This window comes from Hemibagrus wyckioides, linkage group LG15 (assembly GCF_019097595.1).
Source record: "Hemibagrus wyckioides isolate EC202008001 linkage group LG15, SWU_Hwy_1.0, whole genome shotgun sequence".
Classification (NCBI taxonomy): Eukaryota; Metazoa; Chordata; class Actinopteri; order Siluriformes; family Bagridae; genus Hemibagrus; species Hemibagrus wyckioides.
The window spans coordinates 9,948,892-9,967,350 of record NC_080724.1 but is presented as its reverse complement, the minus strand read 5'-3'; the positions used below and the strand labels follow the sequence as shown (position 1 = coordinate 9,967,350).

The 18,459-nt window shown below is 39.1% G+C and overlaps 2 protein-coding genes across 3 annotated transcripts; both read left to right on the top strand.

Moving 5' to 3' along the window:
• The first annotated feature begins 8,570 nt into the window (after nt 1-8,570).
• mul1b (mitochondrial E3 ubiquitin protein ligase 1b) lies at nt 8,571-12,587 on the top strand. 2 transcript variants are annotated; one of them, XM_058409030.1, is made up of 5 exons: nt 8,571-8,953; nt 10,316-10,442; nt 10,525-10,612; nt 10,932-11,052; nt 11,147-12,587. In XM_058409030.1, exons 2-5 carry the CDS (start codon nt 10,323-10,325, stop codon nt 11,862-11,864), a joined length of 1,047 nt encoding a protein of 348 aa, XP_058265013.1. In that variant the 5' UTR covers nt 8,571-8,953; nt 10,316-10,322; the 3' UTR covers nt 11,865-12,587. The 2 variants fall into 2 exon arrangements, with proteins under 2 accessions (XP_058265013.1, XP_058265012.1); XM_058409029.1 differs by having other exon boundaries at nt 8,571-8,817; nt 11,147-12,586.
• A 2,875-nt stretch (nt 12,588-15,462) lies between these two features.
• On the top strand, nt 15,463-18,424 carry camk2n1b (calcium/calmodulin-dependent protein kinase II inhibitor 1b). Its single transcript, XM_058409358.1, has 3 exons — nt 15,463-15,616; nt 15,709-15,894; nt 17,241-18,424. Exons 2-3 carry the CDS (start codon nt 15,729-15,731, stop codon nt 17,309-17,311), a joined length of 237 nt encoding a protein of 78 aa, XP_058265341.1. The 5' UTR covers nt 15,463-15,616; nt 15,709-15,728; the 3' UTR covers nt 17,312-18,424.
• The last annotated feature ends 35 nt before the right edge of the window (nt 18,425-18,459 follow it).

Here is an 18,459-nt window from a genome sequence, read left to right as displayed (position 1 = left end):
TAAATCATCTACCTTGTTTAAGATCTGGGGTAGAACGAGATCAGCCTGAGTGTCACTTCTTTATACTGTAATGTATATTTTTCTTATGACCGTCAATGCTGTCCACAAAAAAATCCAAAATAATCTGCTTTGGAACATTTATTAACAGCAAATAATTTGATGCGGATGCCCAAAACAAAAGCGTCCATTTATCTTTGTCCACCGTCCACTCCTGTGTTTACTTTATTTTCCTATTTTTGCTGCTCAGAGTGTAATTAAATCAGGCTCTTGACTAAGCTCGACTCAATCCACTGTAACGAAAGATGGGAAAGCGGACCGGCTCTTAGACGGGTGATTTATAGCCGCTGTTGTGCTCTCGCTCTGAGGAAATGCCTGGCATGATGACAGCGTACATCCTGGCCTGCTGTGCCGACTACAGTACCTGCGACCTGCAGTGAAACAAACATGCACTGACTACCAAGCAGGGATGGTTTGTCCTCTGTCTAATATGGCAAAGGAAATATAAAACGGATTGGCCCTCCATTTTGTTGCCCAAACAATGTGTTTGCCATTCATTCGTCCTTGTTCATTTTTCTTCCACGTTCACTGGTGTTGCCAAATGATATATTAGCCAATTAAGCTAAAGATCACAGCACTTGACACTTCCACATCCACAAGCTCAACCAGACTGAAACACACACACACACACACCGAGTATATCTTGTTCCTTTAGTCTCACCTGAGCGTGTAACTTTTTTTCGCTCGGTTTTAACTGATTCACCCTTATTTGCATATGCATTATGGCCCCGAATGCAAATCCAGCCTCGGCGCCGAACTTTCTAAAAAGCGGAAATGAAAATCAGCATGATGCAAGCCAGTGCCAATCGCCTTCATTATTCACTGGCTGCTTTTGTCTCGTAAATCCTCAGAGGCAGCACTCCGGATGCATTATGACTCTCAATAGATGCCATGATTTTAATATCCTTAACTAGCTGTGGTGGTTCGGCACTCGTTCTACTTGTTCCTGTTGGTTTTTAAAGATCAGAGATGAGGTTTTCTCAAGAGAGGAGAAAAAAGAACAAACATTAGCTGTTAGTCACCAGACATCAAGCTGCTTATGCCTCTTTTTATTCTGATTTTTTTAATAAACATCTCTCCGCTCATCTGAGTGTAATGTGGTTTACGTAAATCTTTTTACAGGAACATATTCCGACTGAATCTACTTGATTAACTCTGAGCGACATTAATGAACCCATCCATCATGGCTGCTCTGGTTAAAGTTACTGCTAATCCTGTAAATAATATCATTTTAGTGCCTACCAATCCATCTGATGTAATCATATCTTAATAATGCCTCTGAATGTCAGGAAGCGGATGCCACCACAGGAACTAAATAAAACAGACCCGGGTGCAGGGATAAAATGACAAACTGGGGATTTATTAAGAAATTCAAGAAAACTACAGACACTTGAAAACACTAGGCAACTGAAATACAAAACAGAAACAGGACACCAGACAAATCCAGGTAACAACCAGGTGACAAGGACTCAGCAAAATACAAGCACGAGACAGCAGGTATATATAGGGAAGGTAATTAGTGAGACATAAGGGAAAGGTGTGCAGATACGGGAATGGGATAAGGTTTGGGCAGGGCAAACACACGTGAGAACACAGAACATGAACAAAAGCACATGGGACTGGACATAACAAGGTTAACGATAATGATAAATAACTGTTTACTTGTCTAAAGGGACGGTTTAACAGCGATAACAGGAACTTGTTTTGTGGATGGATTAGCATTAAATGTTAATTACAATCAAATATAAAAGTACAGCATTCTCTTCTTTAATAAAAAAAATACTAGTAGTGGTATAAGATGAAATAAAAGACAGGAACATATTGTTCCATTGTATTTTAGTTCTTACTTGTTCATAAAAACGATATAAACAGCGTTCACTTTGTATGGAACATTTTTCAGGTTTATTCATAGAGGTGCATTTTGCTTGGTCAGCAAAAAAAAAAAAATCAGCGGCACGGATGATGACCGTGACACGTCTGTCAAAATGACAGGAAAAGCCACAGAATCGAACATCATGCATAATGGTGCATTAAAACGGGAGAGAGAATGATGACAAGAATGACACAGGATGGAAAAGACTACTCAAAAGTAATGAGCTGGTTTTTAAAAAAATCCTAAAAAATCAGCATATATTATTGTTTAAACATTGTCTGGTATATGAGATGCTGTCTTGTTTCAGTCTCTCCAGGGGGAGTGTTTTTGGTGATTGTTGTGGCCAAAAGTGATTTTGCTGTGGCGTTTTTCAATATCCGTGATGCAACGTTCAGAGATTTTGTGCTTTCTCTTTGCAGTAAAACTACTTGAAGTAGAATAAGTAGTAGTAGAAGAAACTGCAAGCACAGGATACTTCTTTTAAACTCCTGCCAGTGACGAGACTTTCTGTTTGACACACGTACAATCAAAGAGGCTGAGTGTATGTTGTAATGACGTCAGGCGACATCTCTCGGCCCAAATCTGCAGAAAATCTGTGGTCCTTTTGAAACGTTTCCTTGGAATACTCCAAAGTTTTCTTGATTTTTTTCTGCAATCCCAAAATCCTGGAATGACCGATTAGTTAAATTCGTACAGTATACCAGCGTGATCAAATGCACACCCAAAATGATCTTATATTTAAACTGAAATCTCATTCTTACGCGTCTCAATCTCAGTCTTCATTTTAAAATAAATAAATAAAAATGCTCCATTTTTTCACCCAATATGAAAGACCACAGGTTTTCAAAACAGAAAAAAAGAATAGAGCAAAATGGAGGGCATGAGTTAGAGCTGACGTTCATGCTTCAAATGAAATAAAAGTGCACTGATTATATCACCCCACAGTCTGCAGTGTATCTGCTTCACACAAGAGCCTGGAAAGTGATAGAAATAAATGCACACGATGGATTTATACACAAGCCTACAGCTTGATACGAGGCAAACCGAGCTCATCTAATGTATGTTGATGAGGCAGGATTAAATCTGTCTACAAGTGATTATGATGAAAGAACAAGACAGGAAAGGGAGGAATTAGGAAAGAAACTCATTCTCACTGCAGATGTTTGTATGCAGGTGTTGGTGTGCAGTCTGGCATTTTCAGGGCATACCTGGTGACTCATTTATCATGTTATATGTCATATGATAAAAACAGTTTGTTCCAGTTAACTTAATAATTCTATTGGTCAAGTGTACGATGGCCGAGAAGTGCAAATGGCTTTCCAAGTTCTCTTTTCACTTTAACGTGAAGTTGATAGGACAAAAAATACATTGCAACCGCAAAATGGAGACTCTGTGTATGAGCTGTTACTATGGAAACGATGATGTGTTTGAATAAGTGAGGAGCTGGTGAACCCACCCACTGACCAATCAGATTTCAGAATTCAACATCATGTTCGGCAATATGAAACTACATTTTCATATTTCATATTCATTTCTTTTTAACTTAATGAGAAAATGTTGTAGTATTAGTTTAGGGGGGAAAACTGCGTTAATAAACGTTGCTCTGTGCGTTTTTATTTAGTAACGAAGGCAGTTTCGTGCTGTCGAAAAAGCGCCACGTGTCTACAGGAAGTGAAGCCATTACGGTGTGCTTTAGGAGAGACACATGAGGACTGATTCAATAATGAAAATCCATTACGTGCATTTTGGCAGAAGTTTGAAAACCAAGGCATGGCAAAGACTACGAACTGCACAAATCTAACACTGTGATTAAAAAGGGTGTTTGGCTACAAACGGAAGACACTCAGTATTATGAGAGATGACGATGTTAACTGTCTTTTTAAAAATTTGTTGCTTTTAAAAATCGCTTTGTCAAGGCTCTCTGCGTCGTTAGTGCAGGGAGCGAGGAAAAAGGCCCCGTCGTTTAGAGGGAAGATGTATGAAACTCCAGAGCTATTTAACAAACATCCAGACTCCTCGTTACGTCCTGTTTACTCAGCCGCAGGTAAACACACTCCATCTGGAAAGCATTTCGAGATTGCTCGGGCGCCCATATAGCTGCACCTGTGCATCTGTGTGTGTGTGTGTGTGTGTGAGAGAGAGAGAGAGAGAGAGAGAGAGAGAGAGAGAACTGAGTGTGTTATTGAGTTAAAATGATGTGCATGCATTTTTGTGAGCCATAAAATGACCAAAATCATCACATTATAACATGAATGCACAGTAAAAAAATATATATATATTTTAAAAAGATTCTCAGCAGGTATATGACTGAGGAAATTTCACTAGCTAACGTTTGGCTATCAGTAACATGTCAGCGGTTCTACGTCACATGTACATGTACTAAAAATAAATGATTCAATAAAAAGGAAGAAAGAAAAAGAAATCTATTTAGGTATTTCTCAGGTAGCTCTGAAATCAGTTTAAATTCATCAGGCTGTTGTTCTGATAGTTTGCAATAACAATCTGTTAGCATAACACTTAAGACTCAATGTACTAGCTAGTACTTGCTAGCTAGCTCCATGAGCTGCCACTTTATTTCATTTCATTTCATTTCAAGCAACAAGCTGTAGGAAGCAAGAAAGCTGCTTTTATTTTTGCATTTTTCCACCACAGACAGACACGCTATAAACACGTCGCTAGTGATCACTGCTTATAGCGTTAGTTATGCTAGTCACGTTAGTCAGTTACGTACATTTCAGTTTCTAGTCTTTTTTTAGACCACAAGGGGGCGCCATGTTAGTGCTACATTCGTACAAACTCTTTCACTTGAATGAAGTGTGATTTTCAAGACATGTTTTAAAAAATCCAGAGGCCTCCTGGTGGGTGTGCGTATCGAGTGTGCATATGTTTGTGTTTTTCTTAAAAGTATAATCTATTACATTTACTGTATAGTTTATAGAGTGGCTGCCACCCTAACTGTCGCTTAAATGTGCTTTGCGTGCTCTAGTGGTGGATGTAATAACATTTGCAGCACACAAGAGTTCAAGTGAGAGTCCCACAAGCTCATGAAAGGAGCTCTGAAAATAGTTAAAGTTTCAAACATTAAGATTTAGTATCCTTTTGGCAAGTTTGCAGTATGTCAATTTCAGAATACTGGAGCAAAGTGAAGTCTACACTTGCTAACGATTCTGCACGTGTTAAATGTTAGTGTTTTGTCTGTTGAATGTTTTATTTCACTCGGTGGACATGTACTGTTTTTGAGTTGATAACCTTGAGGTATTTGCATTCATTTATTCTTTGTTACTTGTCACGGGGTTAAACCCAGTGGTCATGGCATCTAAATAAATCAAGAAAATCACCTTTCATAGACTCTGTGTCTTGTTTTTTTTTTCTATGCCACTGGGCTGCTACAGTTGAACTCCCTCTATAGCATTACAGCATATTTTAGTTCTATCAATTAATTCTTTATAGCTATTAACAGAAAAAAACAGTATACATCAGCAATCTGTAGCAGCTTCCTCGAGTCTGATTTATTGTCAGTGCTGGGTGAAGTATCCCAGGTGGAAAAGATGTGCATATTAGCAGGTGTGACTGATTAAACTCTTTCTGTTTAGAGCAGTGGAAGATAATTGGCATTATAATTTATGTATAGATCTAAGTGTAGGTATATATACACTGATCAGCCATAACATTATGACCACTTGCCTAATATTGTGTTGGCCAAGATGTTAGCAGCAGATCCTTTAAGTTCCTCTAAGTTCCGAGGTGGGACCTCCATGGTTCAGACTTGTTTGTCCAGGACATCCCACAGATGCTCAATTGGATTGAGATCTGGGGAATTTGGAGGCCAAGTCAACACCTCAAACTCGTTGTTGTGGTCATCAAACCATTCCTTTTGCTTTGTGTCATGGTGCATTATCCTGCTGAAAGAGGCCACAGCCATCAGGCAATACCGTTTCCATGAAAGGGTGTACATGGTCTGTAACATGCCTAGGTAGGTGGTACATGTCAAAGTAACATCCACATGGATGGCAGGACCCAAGGTTTCCCAGCAGAACATTGCCCAAAGTATGACACTGCCTCCGCTGGCCTGCCTTCTTCCCATAGTGCATCCTGGTGCCATGTGTTCCTCAGGTAATCGAGCACATGCACCTGGCTATCCACGTGATGTAAAAGAAAACATTATCCATCAGACCAGGCCACCTTCTTCCATTGCTCCATGGTCCAGTTCTGATGCTTAGAGTGCCCATTGTTGGCACTTTCAGTGGTGCACAGGGGTCAGCATGGGCACCCTGACTGGTCTGCGGCTACACAGCCCCATACACAACAAACTGTGATGCACTGTGTATTCTGATACCTTTCTATCAGAACCAGCATTAACTTCTTCAGCAATTTGAGCAACAGTAACTCCTCTGTTGGATCGGATCACACAGGCCAGCCTTCACCCCCCACTTTCATCACCCATGACCCTGTTGCCGGTTCACCACTGTTCCTTCCTTGGAGCTTTTGATAGATATTGATCACTGCAGACCGGGAACACCCCACAAGAACTGCAGTTTTGGAGATGCTCTGAGCCAGTCGTCTAGCCATCACCATTTAGCCCTTGTAAAATTTGCTCAGATCCTTACACTTGCCCATTTTTCCTGCTTCTAACACATCAACTTTGAGGACAAAATGTTCATTTGCTGCCTAATATATCCCACCCACTATGAGGAGATCAGAGTTATTCACTTCACCTCTCACTGCTCATAATGTTATGCCTGATATATATATATATATATATATATATATATATATATATATATATATATATATATATATATATATATATATATAGAGAGAGAGAGAGAGAGAGAGAGAGAGAGAGACAGAGAGAGAGAGGGAGAGGGCTGAGTGTGTTTATGAGGCTGAAACTAGTCTCTGTACACTCCTCTGCTACACTTTCAGGGTTATCTCTAAAACAGCTTTGTGCTGCTTACATGAAACTGTTTATCATGCAACCCTGAGTCACTGGGTGACTGCTGCTACTGCTGCTGCTGCTGCTACTGCTGCGCCATCGGCTTCTGTGCTCAGGGAAGATTTATTAGTCCGTGACCTCATCACCTGCGATGCTGTTTACCTGAAGATGTGGTTCTGCTGAGCGACTCTTCACAGTGCTTCTCCAGTGATGCAGGAACACAGCATGGGTTTAAATAGACTCCTAACCTAACCACTAAGACTAATGACACATAGAATCGACACATTTGCTATTTGTTTTCTGACAGAAAAAGATAACATATTTCTGTCAAGAGAATTCTATTGAACATTTATGGAAGGAGACTTTACTGTGAGCACTTTGTACAAATCAGGCTTTTTTTCACAACAGGTAAATATTCAGGATAAAGAATTTTGCGTTTTCCAGTCTACCAAGCTGCATTATTTGTCTTATTAACGTTATAATTTTCCTATAACAGCAAGACACCAAGTGTGTTATTGCTTATATAGTTTACAGTAAAAACATGACTCAAGACTACCATCTACAGCACAACACCGAGTCTGTGCTCGGCTGCTTCTTCCGCCTTCCTCCTTTTTCTCTTCTCAGTTAATATGGACCTCATGAAAAGAGATACGGTTCTTGATTGAACGAAGAACCACTTTTGGGAAATGACGTTAGTTCAGCTTCAAGAAGTCAATATTAAAAAATTTATACATCTGAACATCTGCATCCAAATTGCATTTTTACATTCATTTTATTTTTTTCAAATTTGAATAAAAAACTATTATTCACTATTATACTTTAATTTTCTTCTTCTTCTTCTTTCGTTTTTTTCCCTTCAGGGGTCACCACAGCAAATCATCTCTCTCCACCTATCCCTATCTTCTGCATCCTCAACACTTACACCCACTAGCTTCATATCCTCATTTATTACATCCATATGCCTCCTCTTTGGCCTTCCTCTTTGCCTCCTGCCTGGCAGCTCCATGTCCAACATTCTCCCACCAATATACTCACTCTCCCTCCTCTGAACATGTCCAAACCATCTTAATCTGGCCTCTCTAACTTTCTCACCCAAACGTCCAACATGAGCTGTCCCTCTGATGTACTCGTTCCTAATCATGTCAAACCTTGTCACTCCCAAAGAGAACCTCAACATCGTCAGCTCTGCTACCTCCAGCTCTGACTCCTGTCTCTTCCTCAGTGACACTGCCTCTAAACCATACAGCATGGCCGGTCTCACCACTGTCCTGTACACCTTCCAACTCTATTATACTTTAATCAATGACCATTTATTTATTTGTTTGTTTGTTTATTTATGTACAGTAGTGTTTCACACCCAAACTGTAATCTTGTTTATATTTTTATTATAAATTTATTCAAGTCTATATAGATAAGACATTATTAAAGATGTTCAATGTAGTATTATTTATTCGATAAAAAATATAAAAGAAAACAGAAAAGCTTGTATCAAAAGTCAGTTATTTGGTAAACAAATCAAATCAGTGAACAGTGGATGCGAAAAGATTGCATCCTCCACACCACCAGGGGGCAGTTAATTCACGACGCTTACATTTCACCGAAACGGTTGCTTTCCAAAAAGAAACTAGTTAACTATATAGGTGCACTCTATTAGACACTAATGTAAATGCTTCTGCGCTTGAAGCAGTGGACTACATGTTTGAATTGGGACAAAGCCCCAGCAACGCTTTTTAGTGGTTTACTCGAGCTAGAGAGTTGTTGACATTCATTTTTTTGGTCATTTCTAAGTGTTTCGGTTAAAATATAAAATAGGAATTGCGCATAAATGCATCAGTTTATCTTTGTAGCTCAGTGTTTTGTGTAAATAATAAAAACACTGCGAATGAAATGTTAGATTAGGATTCATTTAGCCAGCCAGGAAGACAAGCTAACAGATAACTAAAGCTATTAGGCAAGTATACAGTTATAAATCTGAGTGAATGTCTGGTTTAGTTTGTAATCTTTGTTAGAATTATGTTAAATTATTATTCGTTAATAAAGAAAATGTGGCTGGTTTTGCTGTTTTTCGCTTGTACCTGACATTGAAGGTGAGCTACATTAACTAACTTCATTTAAATAAAATCTCTTTATTTTGCACGTATGCGTGTAGTTGGGGTTCGTGTATAATTAATATAGATAATATAATAATATAGTTAATATTAATATAATAATATAGATAATATAATCGTGTATAATAATATAGATAATATAATAATATAGTTAATATTAATATAATAATATAGATAATATAATCGTGTATAATTAATATAGATAATATAGTAATATAGATTTGGGGATAAATGAGAAATGAGAAATTTTTTTCTTCTTTACCTGAAACTGAAACTGTACAGCTGTTCAGTGTTTCAGGGGAAAGTAGCTAACGTCTGCTCAAGTCACCAGCTGACGTCATGTGTTTAATTTGCATAAGAGTCGAGTCGTCCTGCTCATTTGCATATCACGTGCCGTTACATGAAGGAGGAAGAGGAATCGATTCTTATAGACATTTCGAATAGAGAACCTCTCCGGTCATGGCACCATCATAACTCACGATATAAATATATTTACAAATTGCTGTTTCAAGGGAAACATGATGGAAATGGTTATGGATGGAGTAGTAATTTCACAACGAGTTTAATAAAGAGATGTGCCTAGGTGGAAAAAACATGGTCATCAGTGATTGGTTGTTAGAGACAATGGGGAGTGGTTATTTGGTTGTTGGGAACAGTGGTGATCAGTAATTGGTTGTTAGGGAGAATGGCGGTCAGGGAGTGATCCATGGGAATTGTGAGGATCAGTGATTGGTTGCTGGGAATGATGGTGATCAGGGATTAGTTGTTGGGAACAATGGTGAATAGGGATTGGTTGTTTGGAACGATGGTGATTAGGGATTGGTTGTTGGGAATGATGGTGCTCATTGATTGGTTGTTGGGAATGATGGTGCTTATTCATTGGCTTTTGGGAATGATGGTGCTTATTCATTGGCTTTTGGGAATGATGGTACTCATTGATTGGTTTTTGGGAATGATGGTACTCATTGATTGGTTTTTGGGAATGATGGTGCTCACTGATTGGTTTTTGGGAATGATGGTGCTCATTGATTGGTTTTTGGGAATGATGGTGCTTATTCATTGGCTTTTGGGAATGATAGTGCTCATTGATTGGCTTTTAGGAATGATGGTGCTCATTGATTGGTTGTTGGGGAAAAATAGGGATTCGTTTTTGGTTGTTGAGGAAAATGTTGACGTTAGATTTTACGCACTAGTGGTGAGTCAGGTGAACCTGCTTTTTCCAGCAGCTGTGTGTTGTGACCCATTCAGCTTCATCTCACTTGTTAGTGTTAGTTGTATTTAATAACAGATTATTAAGTGTTGATTAGGATTAATAAGGTTTCTCTTTTATCTATAATGCAGAGAAAAAATGGACTCAAATGGCAAACCTTCCACAGGCCAGATTTTGCTCTTGGCCACCAGTTCAGCCCTGACTGCTCTCCTTTACTCAGTGTACAGGAAGAAGGCGAGCAGTGCTGCCAGACTACAAGTAAGTAAAAAAACGAATGGGATTTATTTGGATGAACTGATGGCACAGTTACAGTAGTATCTGATTGCATTCTAATTAACAGGAAGCCAAGAAAATATCATTAGATCAAGATCTGCAGAGCATCCTGGCTGAAGCTCCAGGCAAATGTATACCATACGCTGTTATAGAAGGTATGAATGAATGAATGAATGAATGAATGAATATATGGAAATAAGTCAAATGTTTTCAGGGCAGAAGTGAGGATTAAGCTTGGGCCAGTAATCTACCTGTCTATGATTCTTTTCCTGTAACAGCATAAAGTGTTTTATTTCTTGCTTATGCCAAGATGTATTCAATTTGCTCTTTGCTTTCTTGGTTGCTATTTAGCCTTTTACGTTATTTCTCTCTTTTTTGCCTGTTTAGCAGTCTGTACCAAGGTTTGAATATTTCCTCAGCAGAATTGATAAATAAGAGAAAGATTCTGAAGTTCTGCCTGTTGTGTCTCTGTAGGGGTAGTCCGGTCTGTTAAAGACACCTTGAAGAGTCAGTTTGTGGACAGTTGCCAAGGCGTGATCGCCAGACTGACACTAAAAGAGAAGAAGATGGTGTGGAATCGGACCACTCATATCTGGTAAACGCTTTTTAAACAAGTTTAACAAATAAAAAATCATGTAAAGAAAATAAGTGTACTGAAACAGACTTCTGGGTTTGATATCATTTATCAGGAATGACTATGAAAAGGTCATCCACCAGCGCACCAACACTGTACCCTTTGACCTCGCATCACATGATGACACCATCACAGCCACCGTGCGCGTGATCCGCCCACTAGACGCAGAGCTGTACCTGGAAAAGACATATGAGAATTTCCATCCAGCCACAAGCTCCTTCACCAGCATCGTGGGTCACTTCCTGAGCGGGGAGCGGCCACAGGGCGTGACCGAGATGGAGGAGATACTGAGGCTGGGTGCAAGCATCACAGGCGTGGGCGAGTTGGTGATGGATGGCGGCGTGGTGCGCCTACAGCCGCCCAAACAAGGATTGCGCTACTTCCTGAGCAGCCTGGATTATGACACACTGCTGGAGAGCCACAAGAGCAACGCGAGGTTCTGGAGAATTCTGACGGCGCTCATGGGTCTGACAGCATGCGCTGCGCTGGTGTACGTGCTGTGGAGGCGCTACACCTGGAACAAGGAGAAGAAGAAGGAGCGTGAGATGATGGAGGAGTTTGAAGAGCAGAGGAGGAGACGGACGGATGGGGAAGAAGAGTCCGGGCATGTCGGAGCTTGTGTCGTGTGCCTGGGTCACCAGCGCTCGTGTGTTTTTCTCGAGTGTGGTCACGTGTGCACGTGCTGGCAGTGTTACCGCATGCTGCCCACACCCAAGAAGTGCCCCATGTGCAGGGCTACTATAGACCGAGCAGTGCCTCTGTTCAACAGCTAATCACCTCTTAGAAAAGAAATCCCCAAGGCTTCAGTTGTGTAATTTTTGGTGTGAAAATACTGATTTTCCAACATGGTGGTAGGTGCTACACTGAATCTGGGTGAAAATTTCTTTAGGATTAATAAATTTAAGGATTTTCCTTTATTTAGCCTTCTGTTTAAGCACACAGAGAAAGAGAGAGATTAAACAATAAATATATTGAGATAAAAAATGGAGTGTAATACCTCGATAATTGTTGAATGACAAATAAGGACATATTTGTTTATCAACTTTATCACAGAAATTGTTGAGATGTTATATTGTATGCTGAATCAATTAGCAGCAGGAGGTTCTAACTGGTTTCAGAACAGTGTTAGAACAAACTTTCCTGCTCTCAGGGCTGCTCTGATTGGCTGCTGGCAGCCAGCGAGAGAGGGACAGACAGACAGACAGCACTTCCATTATAAAGAGCAGAAAAGCCTGTGGACTGTTTTGCTTGACCACTGAAAGTGATTTATTTCTGTTTGAAGACATTGTGATCTCATGGGTGTTGGGTGAATTTTAAGATTTGACAGATATGAATTTGGTTTGACACAAAAGGCTTTAAACACATTATACATGTTAAACTGGTTGATTTATTTTTTGTTCAAGGGCTTTAAAATAATGCTTGAATTCATTTCTTTAAAGTATTACTTTTCATAAAAGGCTTCAATAAAACTTTCTTCCAATATCATACAAAATCTTAGCTGATTTCTTTACAACATAAAATGTCATTTTAGAATAATTTGGAGATCTTTCTTGGAGAAATTTCTTTCACCAAACTTGCTGGACTAAACGATTAATCACAAACCACTCTGAACACAAAACATTCATTTAAAAAATAAAAAATGTGCACTTTTTCATGTCCAGTGTCTCTACCTCGCTCGCTATTTGGATGTCATAACATCCAAAAGTCTGTGTACAAAAATCTGTGGAGGCCTTCAACCGACGAGACACACAACATTGTAGGAAGGTTGTTTTGAGCCGTGGAATTCTCGAATCTGATTGGTCAGAGTGTTTTGATTTATTTTTTTATATCAGCAGCTCTGACTTTAGTGTCGGCTTCAAGGCAAATCACAGGTTCATATAGTCACTACATCCACAGTGGCATATTCTAAACCTTGCAATAAACTGGAATAAAAAACATTATTTAACAACGAAAAACCTCTATTCATTGATACTGTGTTCTATAAGAAGTCATATATGAAAGGAGTCTCCAGGTTCAGCAGCATGTAACAATCAGGTCAAGCTGTAACTTTGGGATTTTTCATCATGAAGAGTGAGGAGTGTTCAGGATAGGAGACATTAGAACATGTTTGTTTTTTTGTCTAATTCACATCAAAAGAAAGTGAGTGAACGGCTGTATAAAGCTGCTATAATGTAACACGAACTTGTTGGATGATCTTCAACATTAAATGTAACTATAAACAATAGAACGAACATGTTCTTCTCTTCTAAATCAAATATACACCAATCAAGCATAACATTATGCTTAATATTGTGTTGATCCCCCTTTTGCTGCCAAAACAGCCCTGACCCATCGAGGCATGGACTTCAATAGATCCCTGAAGGTGTGCTGTGGTATCTGGCACCAAGATGTTAGCTGCAGATCCTTTAAGTCCTCTAAGTTGCGAGGTGGGGTCTCCATGGATCAGACTTGTTTGTTCAGCACATCCCACAGATGCTCGATTGGATTGAGATCTGTGGAATTTGGAGGCCAAGTCAACATCTAAAACTCTTTGTTGTGCTCATCAAACCATTCCTGAACAATTTTTGCTTTGTAGCACGGCACATTATCCTGCTGAAAGAGTCCACAGCCATCAGGGAATATCGTTTCCATGAAAGGGTGTACACAGTCTGCAACACTGCTTAGGAAGCAGGCTCATTGAGACTTGGCCGCCCATGACCCTGTCACTGGTTCACCACTGTTCCTTCCTTGGACCATTTTGGATAGATACTGACCACTGCAGACTGGGAACACCCCACAAGAGCTGCAGTTTTGGAGATGCTCTGATCCAGTTGTCTAACAAAATGTTTACTTGCTGCCTAATATATCCCACTCACTAACATGTGCCATGATAAGGAGATAATGAGTGTTATTCACGTCACCTGTCACTGCTCATAATGTTATGGCTCATCGCTGTATCTTGTATTTTGGTCAGTTTAATCTTTGTGACGAAAACAAAAACTCACCCTGATCAGAAGAGGGCGCTGTCTATTTATTATCTGCCGGGCCTTGCAAAAGTATTCGCTCCCTTAAACTCCTGCACATTTTATAGCCTTATAACCTGCAATTGAGATGAACCTAAATCGGATTTTTATTATTTATATTCTTATTATTTCTTAAATACTATGGTTTAAAATAAAAACATCTTCTATATCTTTATTATTTATTTTTCACCTGGAGATGTGAATATTTTCAAAAAATTATTTAGGTACATAATTTGACCTTAAAGACCACCTGCCCAGGTAATAGATACATAATAAAGGTACAAAAATTATGGCATTTGATGGCACCAGCGAGCGGGAAAATAGTTTTATACTTTTATTTTAAATTTTGTTAATATTTATCACATAATCCCACGTGAATTTCCTAAGAAATGTGGACATACTTTTACAGTGAAGGCTATGTATGTATGTATTATTATTGTTGCTGTTGTTGTTGTTGTTGTTGTACCAGTCTTTGTAGGTTGTAAAAGGGATTTATTTATCTTTTTATTTGCGTGCTTGTGTGTTTTAATCTGTGTTAAAAGGCTTTGCATTATTTTAACAAATTACATATTATTGCAGAGAGGGAGCAGCCCTTTCTGTAGCAACAACAACAACAACAACATTACAGCAGAACATCTGTAGCATTCCCACCTGAACTTTCCCTGGTGTAAATTAAGCTGTAATTTCTAGAATTCAAATGTTAATGCATTTAAAATGATATAAAGGAATAATATAGCTTTTTTATTGCACTGATATAGCACATTATTTCAATGAATTCGCATTACAAATAAAAATGTATTATTGTATTTATTCTGAATGCCTATTTCTTCATTCTCATCAGAACTGTCAAAAAACTCCAAAAGTCTGCATTTTGCAAATTGATAAGCATGATCAGTTTTGGATCAGTTTTCAAAATAAAAAGTGCAGCTCAGACAGTAATGAGAGAAAGCCAGTCTGATCTAAGCTCGACTTTATTTTTGCCTCCCATCAGCTTTTTCCCCATCGGCTGTGTTGCGACTTTGAAATGTTCCCAAAACAACCTGCGTGTCCAAAATCACGCTCTATATACTACATAGTGCACTATTATTTTTTAATATTATTATTTTTTTCTTTTTCAGCGTTGGAAAGCTTAGTGGATAGAAAATGAAGTCCCACAGAAATGGACAGTGTGTAAACGATGTGCCCTATCTAGTAAAGATTAAACGTAGTGCACTTTATATTTGTAGGGAATAAGGGAGGCACCATTTCGGACACGAGTACGTGTTGTGCTGAATTCGTACACCAGAAAGAATCGGATTCATTCTGCGATGATTGGCTGGATTTATGAACTCCCGCCTACTTAGATTGCAATTGGGCTGGAATCCTCACGAAGCAAATTTGATTGGCTGACTGACTTGTAGTCTGGCGAACCCGCGCGAGGGAGGGCAGATTTTACATTGATGTGATTTCTGTGCACCACGTGGTGTCTCTGACTGTAGGACCTGCTCTGGCCGAAACAGCGAAACACCTAAAGAGGCTCGCGGGTAAATAAAAAAATCTTTTGTTGCTCTGTTTGATATTTTCGGTCCATGAATAAAATTTAAGACAGAGTTTTTTTTGTTGACTTTGGTTTTAGACGGAGATAAAGAGACAATCATGTCGCAGGTGTTGCCTTACGAGGAAAACATAAGTCGGTACGGTAACGATGGAGACGAGGAGCAAATGTCTCTCACCTGCCGCCTGCACAACACCAACAACTTCTACAGTTCCACACAGAACAAAAGACCTCCAAAACTCGGACAGATTGGACGGAGCAAACGAGGTGAGGACACTTTAAAGAGTTTCACACAAGCTGTACCTGTTAAGTTCATTTCAGCAGGATATGTCCAGAGAGAAACCAATTAACACCTTAACGAAAAAGTCCACCCTGAAACACATTAAAGATGTTAAGAGTGAAAAATCTGTGATGATGCTATTAAATCTAGTTTTATGTTGTTTGTTGATTGTGTCATCTCATTATCCACTTGAGAAGTTGTGATTGTGTCCCGCTCTGATGTCACAGGGGGACACTTATTGCTGTTACTGTGCAGTTTAACAGGAGGGGGGGAAATAAACATTAAGTTTTTAAGGAGAAAACCAGAAAACTCTGATTAAACCCACACTAACATGGGGAGAACGTCAAAATGGAGCTGTGAGGTGGCAACAATAAATACATGAAGTAGTTGAGACGTCGCTGCAAACTTTGACTCAGTGCAGCTTCTATATAAGACGCGGTTGCATTGAGTTGAGACTCGGGTCAATGACGTGTGTTGATGTCAGTATTAATCTGTTTGAACATGAAGAGGTATGAATTTCCCTTTGGGATGAATAAAGTATCTATCTATCTATCTATCTAACTATCTAACTATCTATCTAACTAATCCAGATGGACTAAAGCGCTGCTGCATCACACTGCAGAGAGATCAACTAAAGCAAGGAATAAATCCATACTAGCAGCACTATCAAACAGCATAGAGGGCAATGTAGGATAGCAGAAATGTAGGCAAGTTGGCTTAGATTTTTATTTGGAGCACCACAGAAGACTACATGTTAATTACAAAGATAAACATGCAGAGCAGATTTGTCTTTAAAAGCATTTTTTAGGAGAATATTTGTCTGTTTTTCGGTGATAATAATAGGAAAACATTCATTTGTGGTTTCTTTGTCAGCATCTGTGCCCAGATGTTTAGATGTGACGCTTGTTTTTTTCCTCCCTGCATGCTATTATCTACTCATATTCGCTCATCCATGGTCAGTGTAATGTCTGGAATGATAATGTCAGGTCGAGGGATGGATTTAGGTGGATTACATAATGCATGCTTGCAGGAGGAGAGAGCTGGTTGGAGTTGGAGATGGTGATGATGGGATTTGAGCGAGGAGCAGACTGCATGTTGTATAGTATACTGCTATTATCCTGCTGTCTTTATCCAGTGTCTTTCATTTCATTAAAATAATCTGAAAATCATTCATTTTCAGTAGCACTTAGTAACACTCAAACTGGTTAACTAGTAGCACGTTTATCTGGTTATATAACATCCCCGTGTGTTAGATTATATAACGTTTATCCCTTGTTTTTGTTGTTGAGACCTAATTTCACATCTTAATTCTTCTTTCCATGGCTTTCCCCAGTCGTCATAGATGATGACAGGCTTGACGAGGTGCTCCAGAACACTGCGGAGAAGTCGCCTGCGAAAGTGTAAAATAAATAAACAAGTAAAATAATGGAAGGACGTTTCTTTTTCCTGTTGGACCGCTCACCTCAGCGTGAAAACAGCACTTTGCAGTGCTCTTCAGAATGGGTTGAATTTCACGGCACAGCACATGGAGAGAGCAGCAGCAGCACCGGCGCAGTCCCACACTCTCACACAGAGAATGCTGATGTCTGACCTACCGATTACTCCTGAGGGCATGTTTTATGATCACTTTTTGTTTTGTTTTTTTCTTTTATATGATTTTAATATCAGTCTAATATTGCTACTTGTTAATCCTTAGTGGTAAAAGTACCGTTGTATTGTGAGAATGCGTTGATATTAATAAGCACAAATCACAGACTAATGGTAACTGTTTTCTTTTTTTTTTCCCTTCTCTCTTTGTTACACTGTCTTTCTCTTATGCACTTTGGTTTATGCATTATCGTTCTGTATTTAACATTTTACACATTGACACAACTGTGAACTGTGAATTTCTTCAGTGATGTGTTTTTTGTTTTTCACTTTTAAGGGAAACTCTTACTATCTACATTTTTGGCAGCACTAAAAGACTGAGCACATTTTTATAAACTGATGACTTATTATTATTATTATTATTATTATTATTATTATTATTATTATTATTTTGATGTTGCTAATCGTAACTTTTGTTGTTTGCTGAACTGCCTGCGCAGCGTAAAGTGAACCGCTAACTTTTGTACGGAAACAGTTTGTGAAACCGGCTTATTTGTAGCTGTAGTTCTTAGCACTTTCAGACGTGATCGCCAGTCTGTGCTGTACAGGATATTCACGATCACTATTTGTGCCAAATCTTGCAACAAAAAAAAAGTATGCCAGTCGAGCTATGTCGCTGTGCTCTACGTACTGTGAAATTTCTGCGAGTCTGGCCGTCCTGTCTGTTTCAGGGCTTTTTCTAACCGCTTTTGCATGAGACAGGCTGAAGTGCCTCGCTGTGTGGCAGTAAAAACGGTGTACTTGCAGTAACTTTTTTGGAATGACAGACCTCAAAACTCTTGAATATTACATATAGTAAATGTTGCACTTCTTACTGTTTAACAGGGCTACCATCAAAATGTGAACATACAATAAAATCGATACAAATGATTCGGATTTATGTCCATTTTTTTCCCCTTCCACAA

Excerpts from the sequence above, each read along its gene's own strand:
- camk2n1b (XM_058409358.1), top strand. The coding sequence starts at position 15,729 with ATGTCGCAGGTGTTGCCTTACGAGGAAAACATAAGTCGGTACGGTAAC. Across the intron at positions 15,895-17,240 it reads GATTGGACGGAGCAAACGAG|TCGTCATAGATGATGACAGG; the intron begins GTGAGGACACTT and ends GGCTTTCCCCAG.
- mul1b (XM_058409030.1), top strand. The coding sequence starts at position 10,323 with ATGGACTCAAATGGCAAACCTTCCACAGGCCAGATTTTGCTCTTGGCC. Across the intron at positions 10,613-10,931 it reads ACCATACGCTGTTATAGAAG|GGGTAGTCCGGTCTGTTAAA; the intron begins GTATGAATGAAT and ends GTGTCTCTGTAG. Across the intron at positions 11,053-11,146 it reads AATCGGACCACTCATATCTG|GAATGACTATGAAAAGGTCA; the intron begins GTAAACGCTTTT and ends ATCATTTATCAG.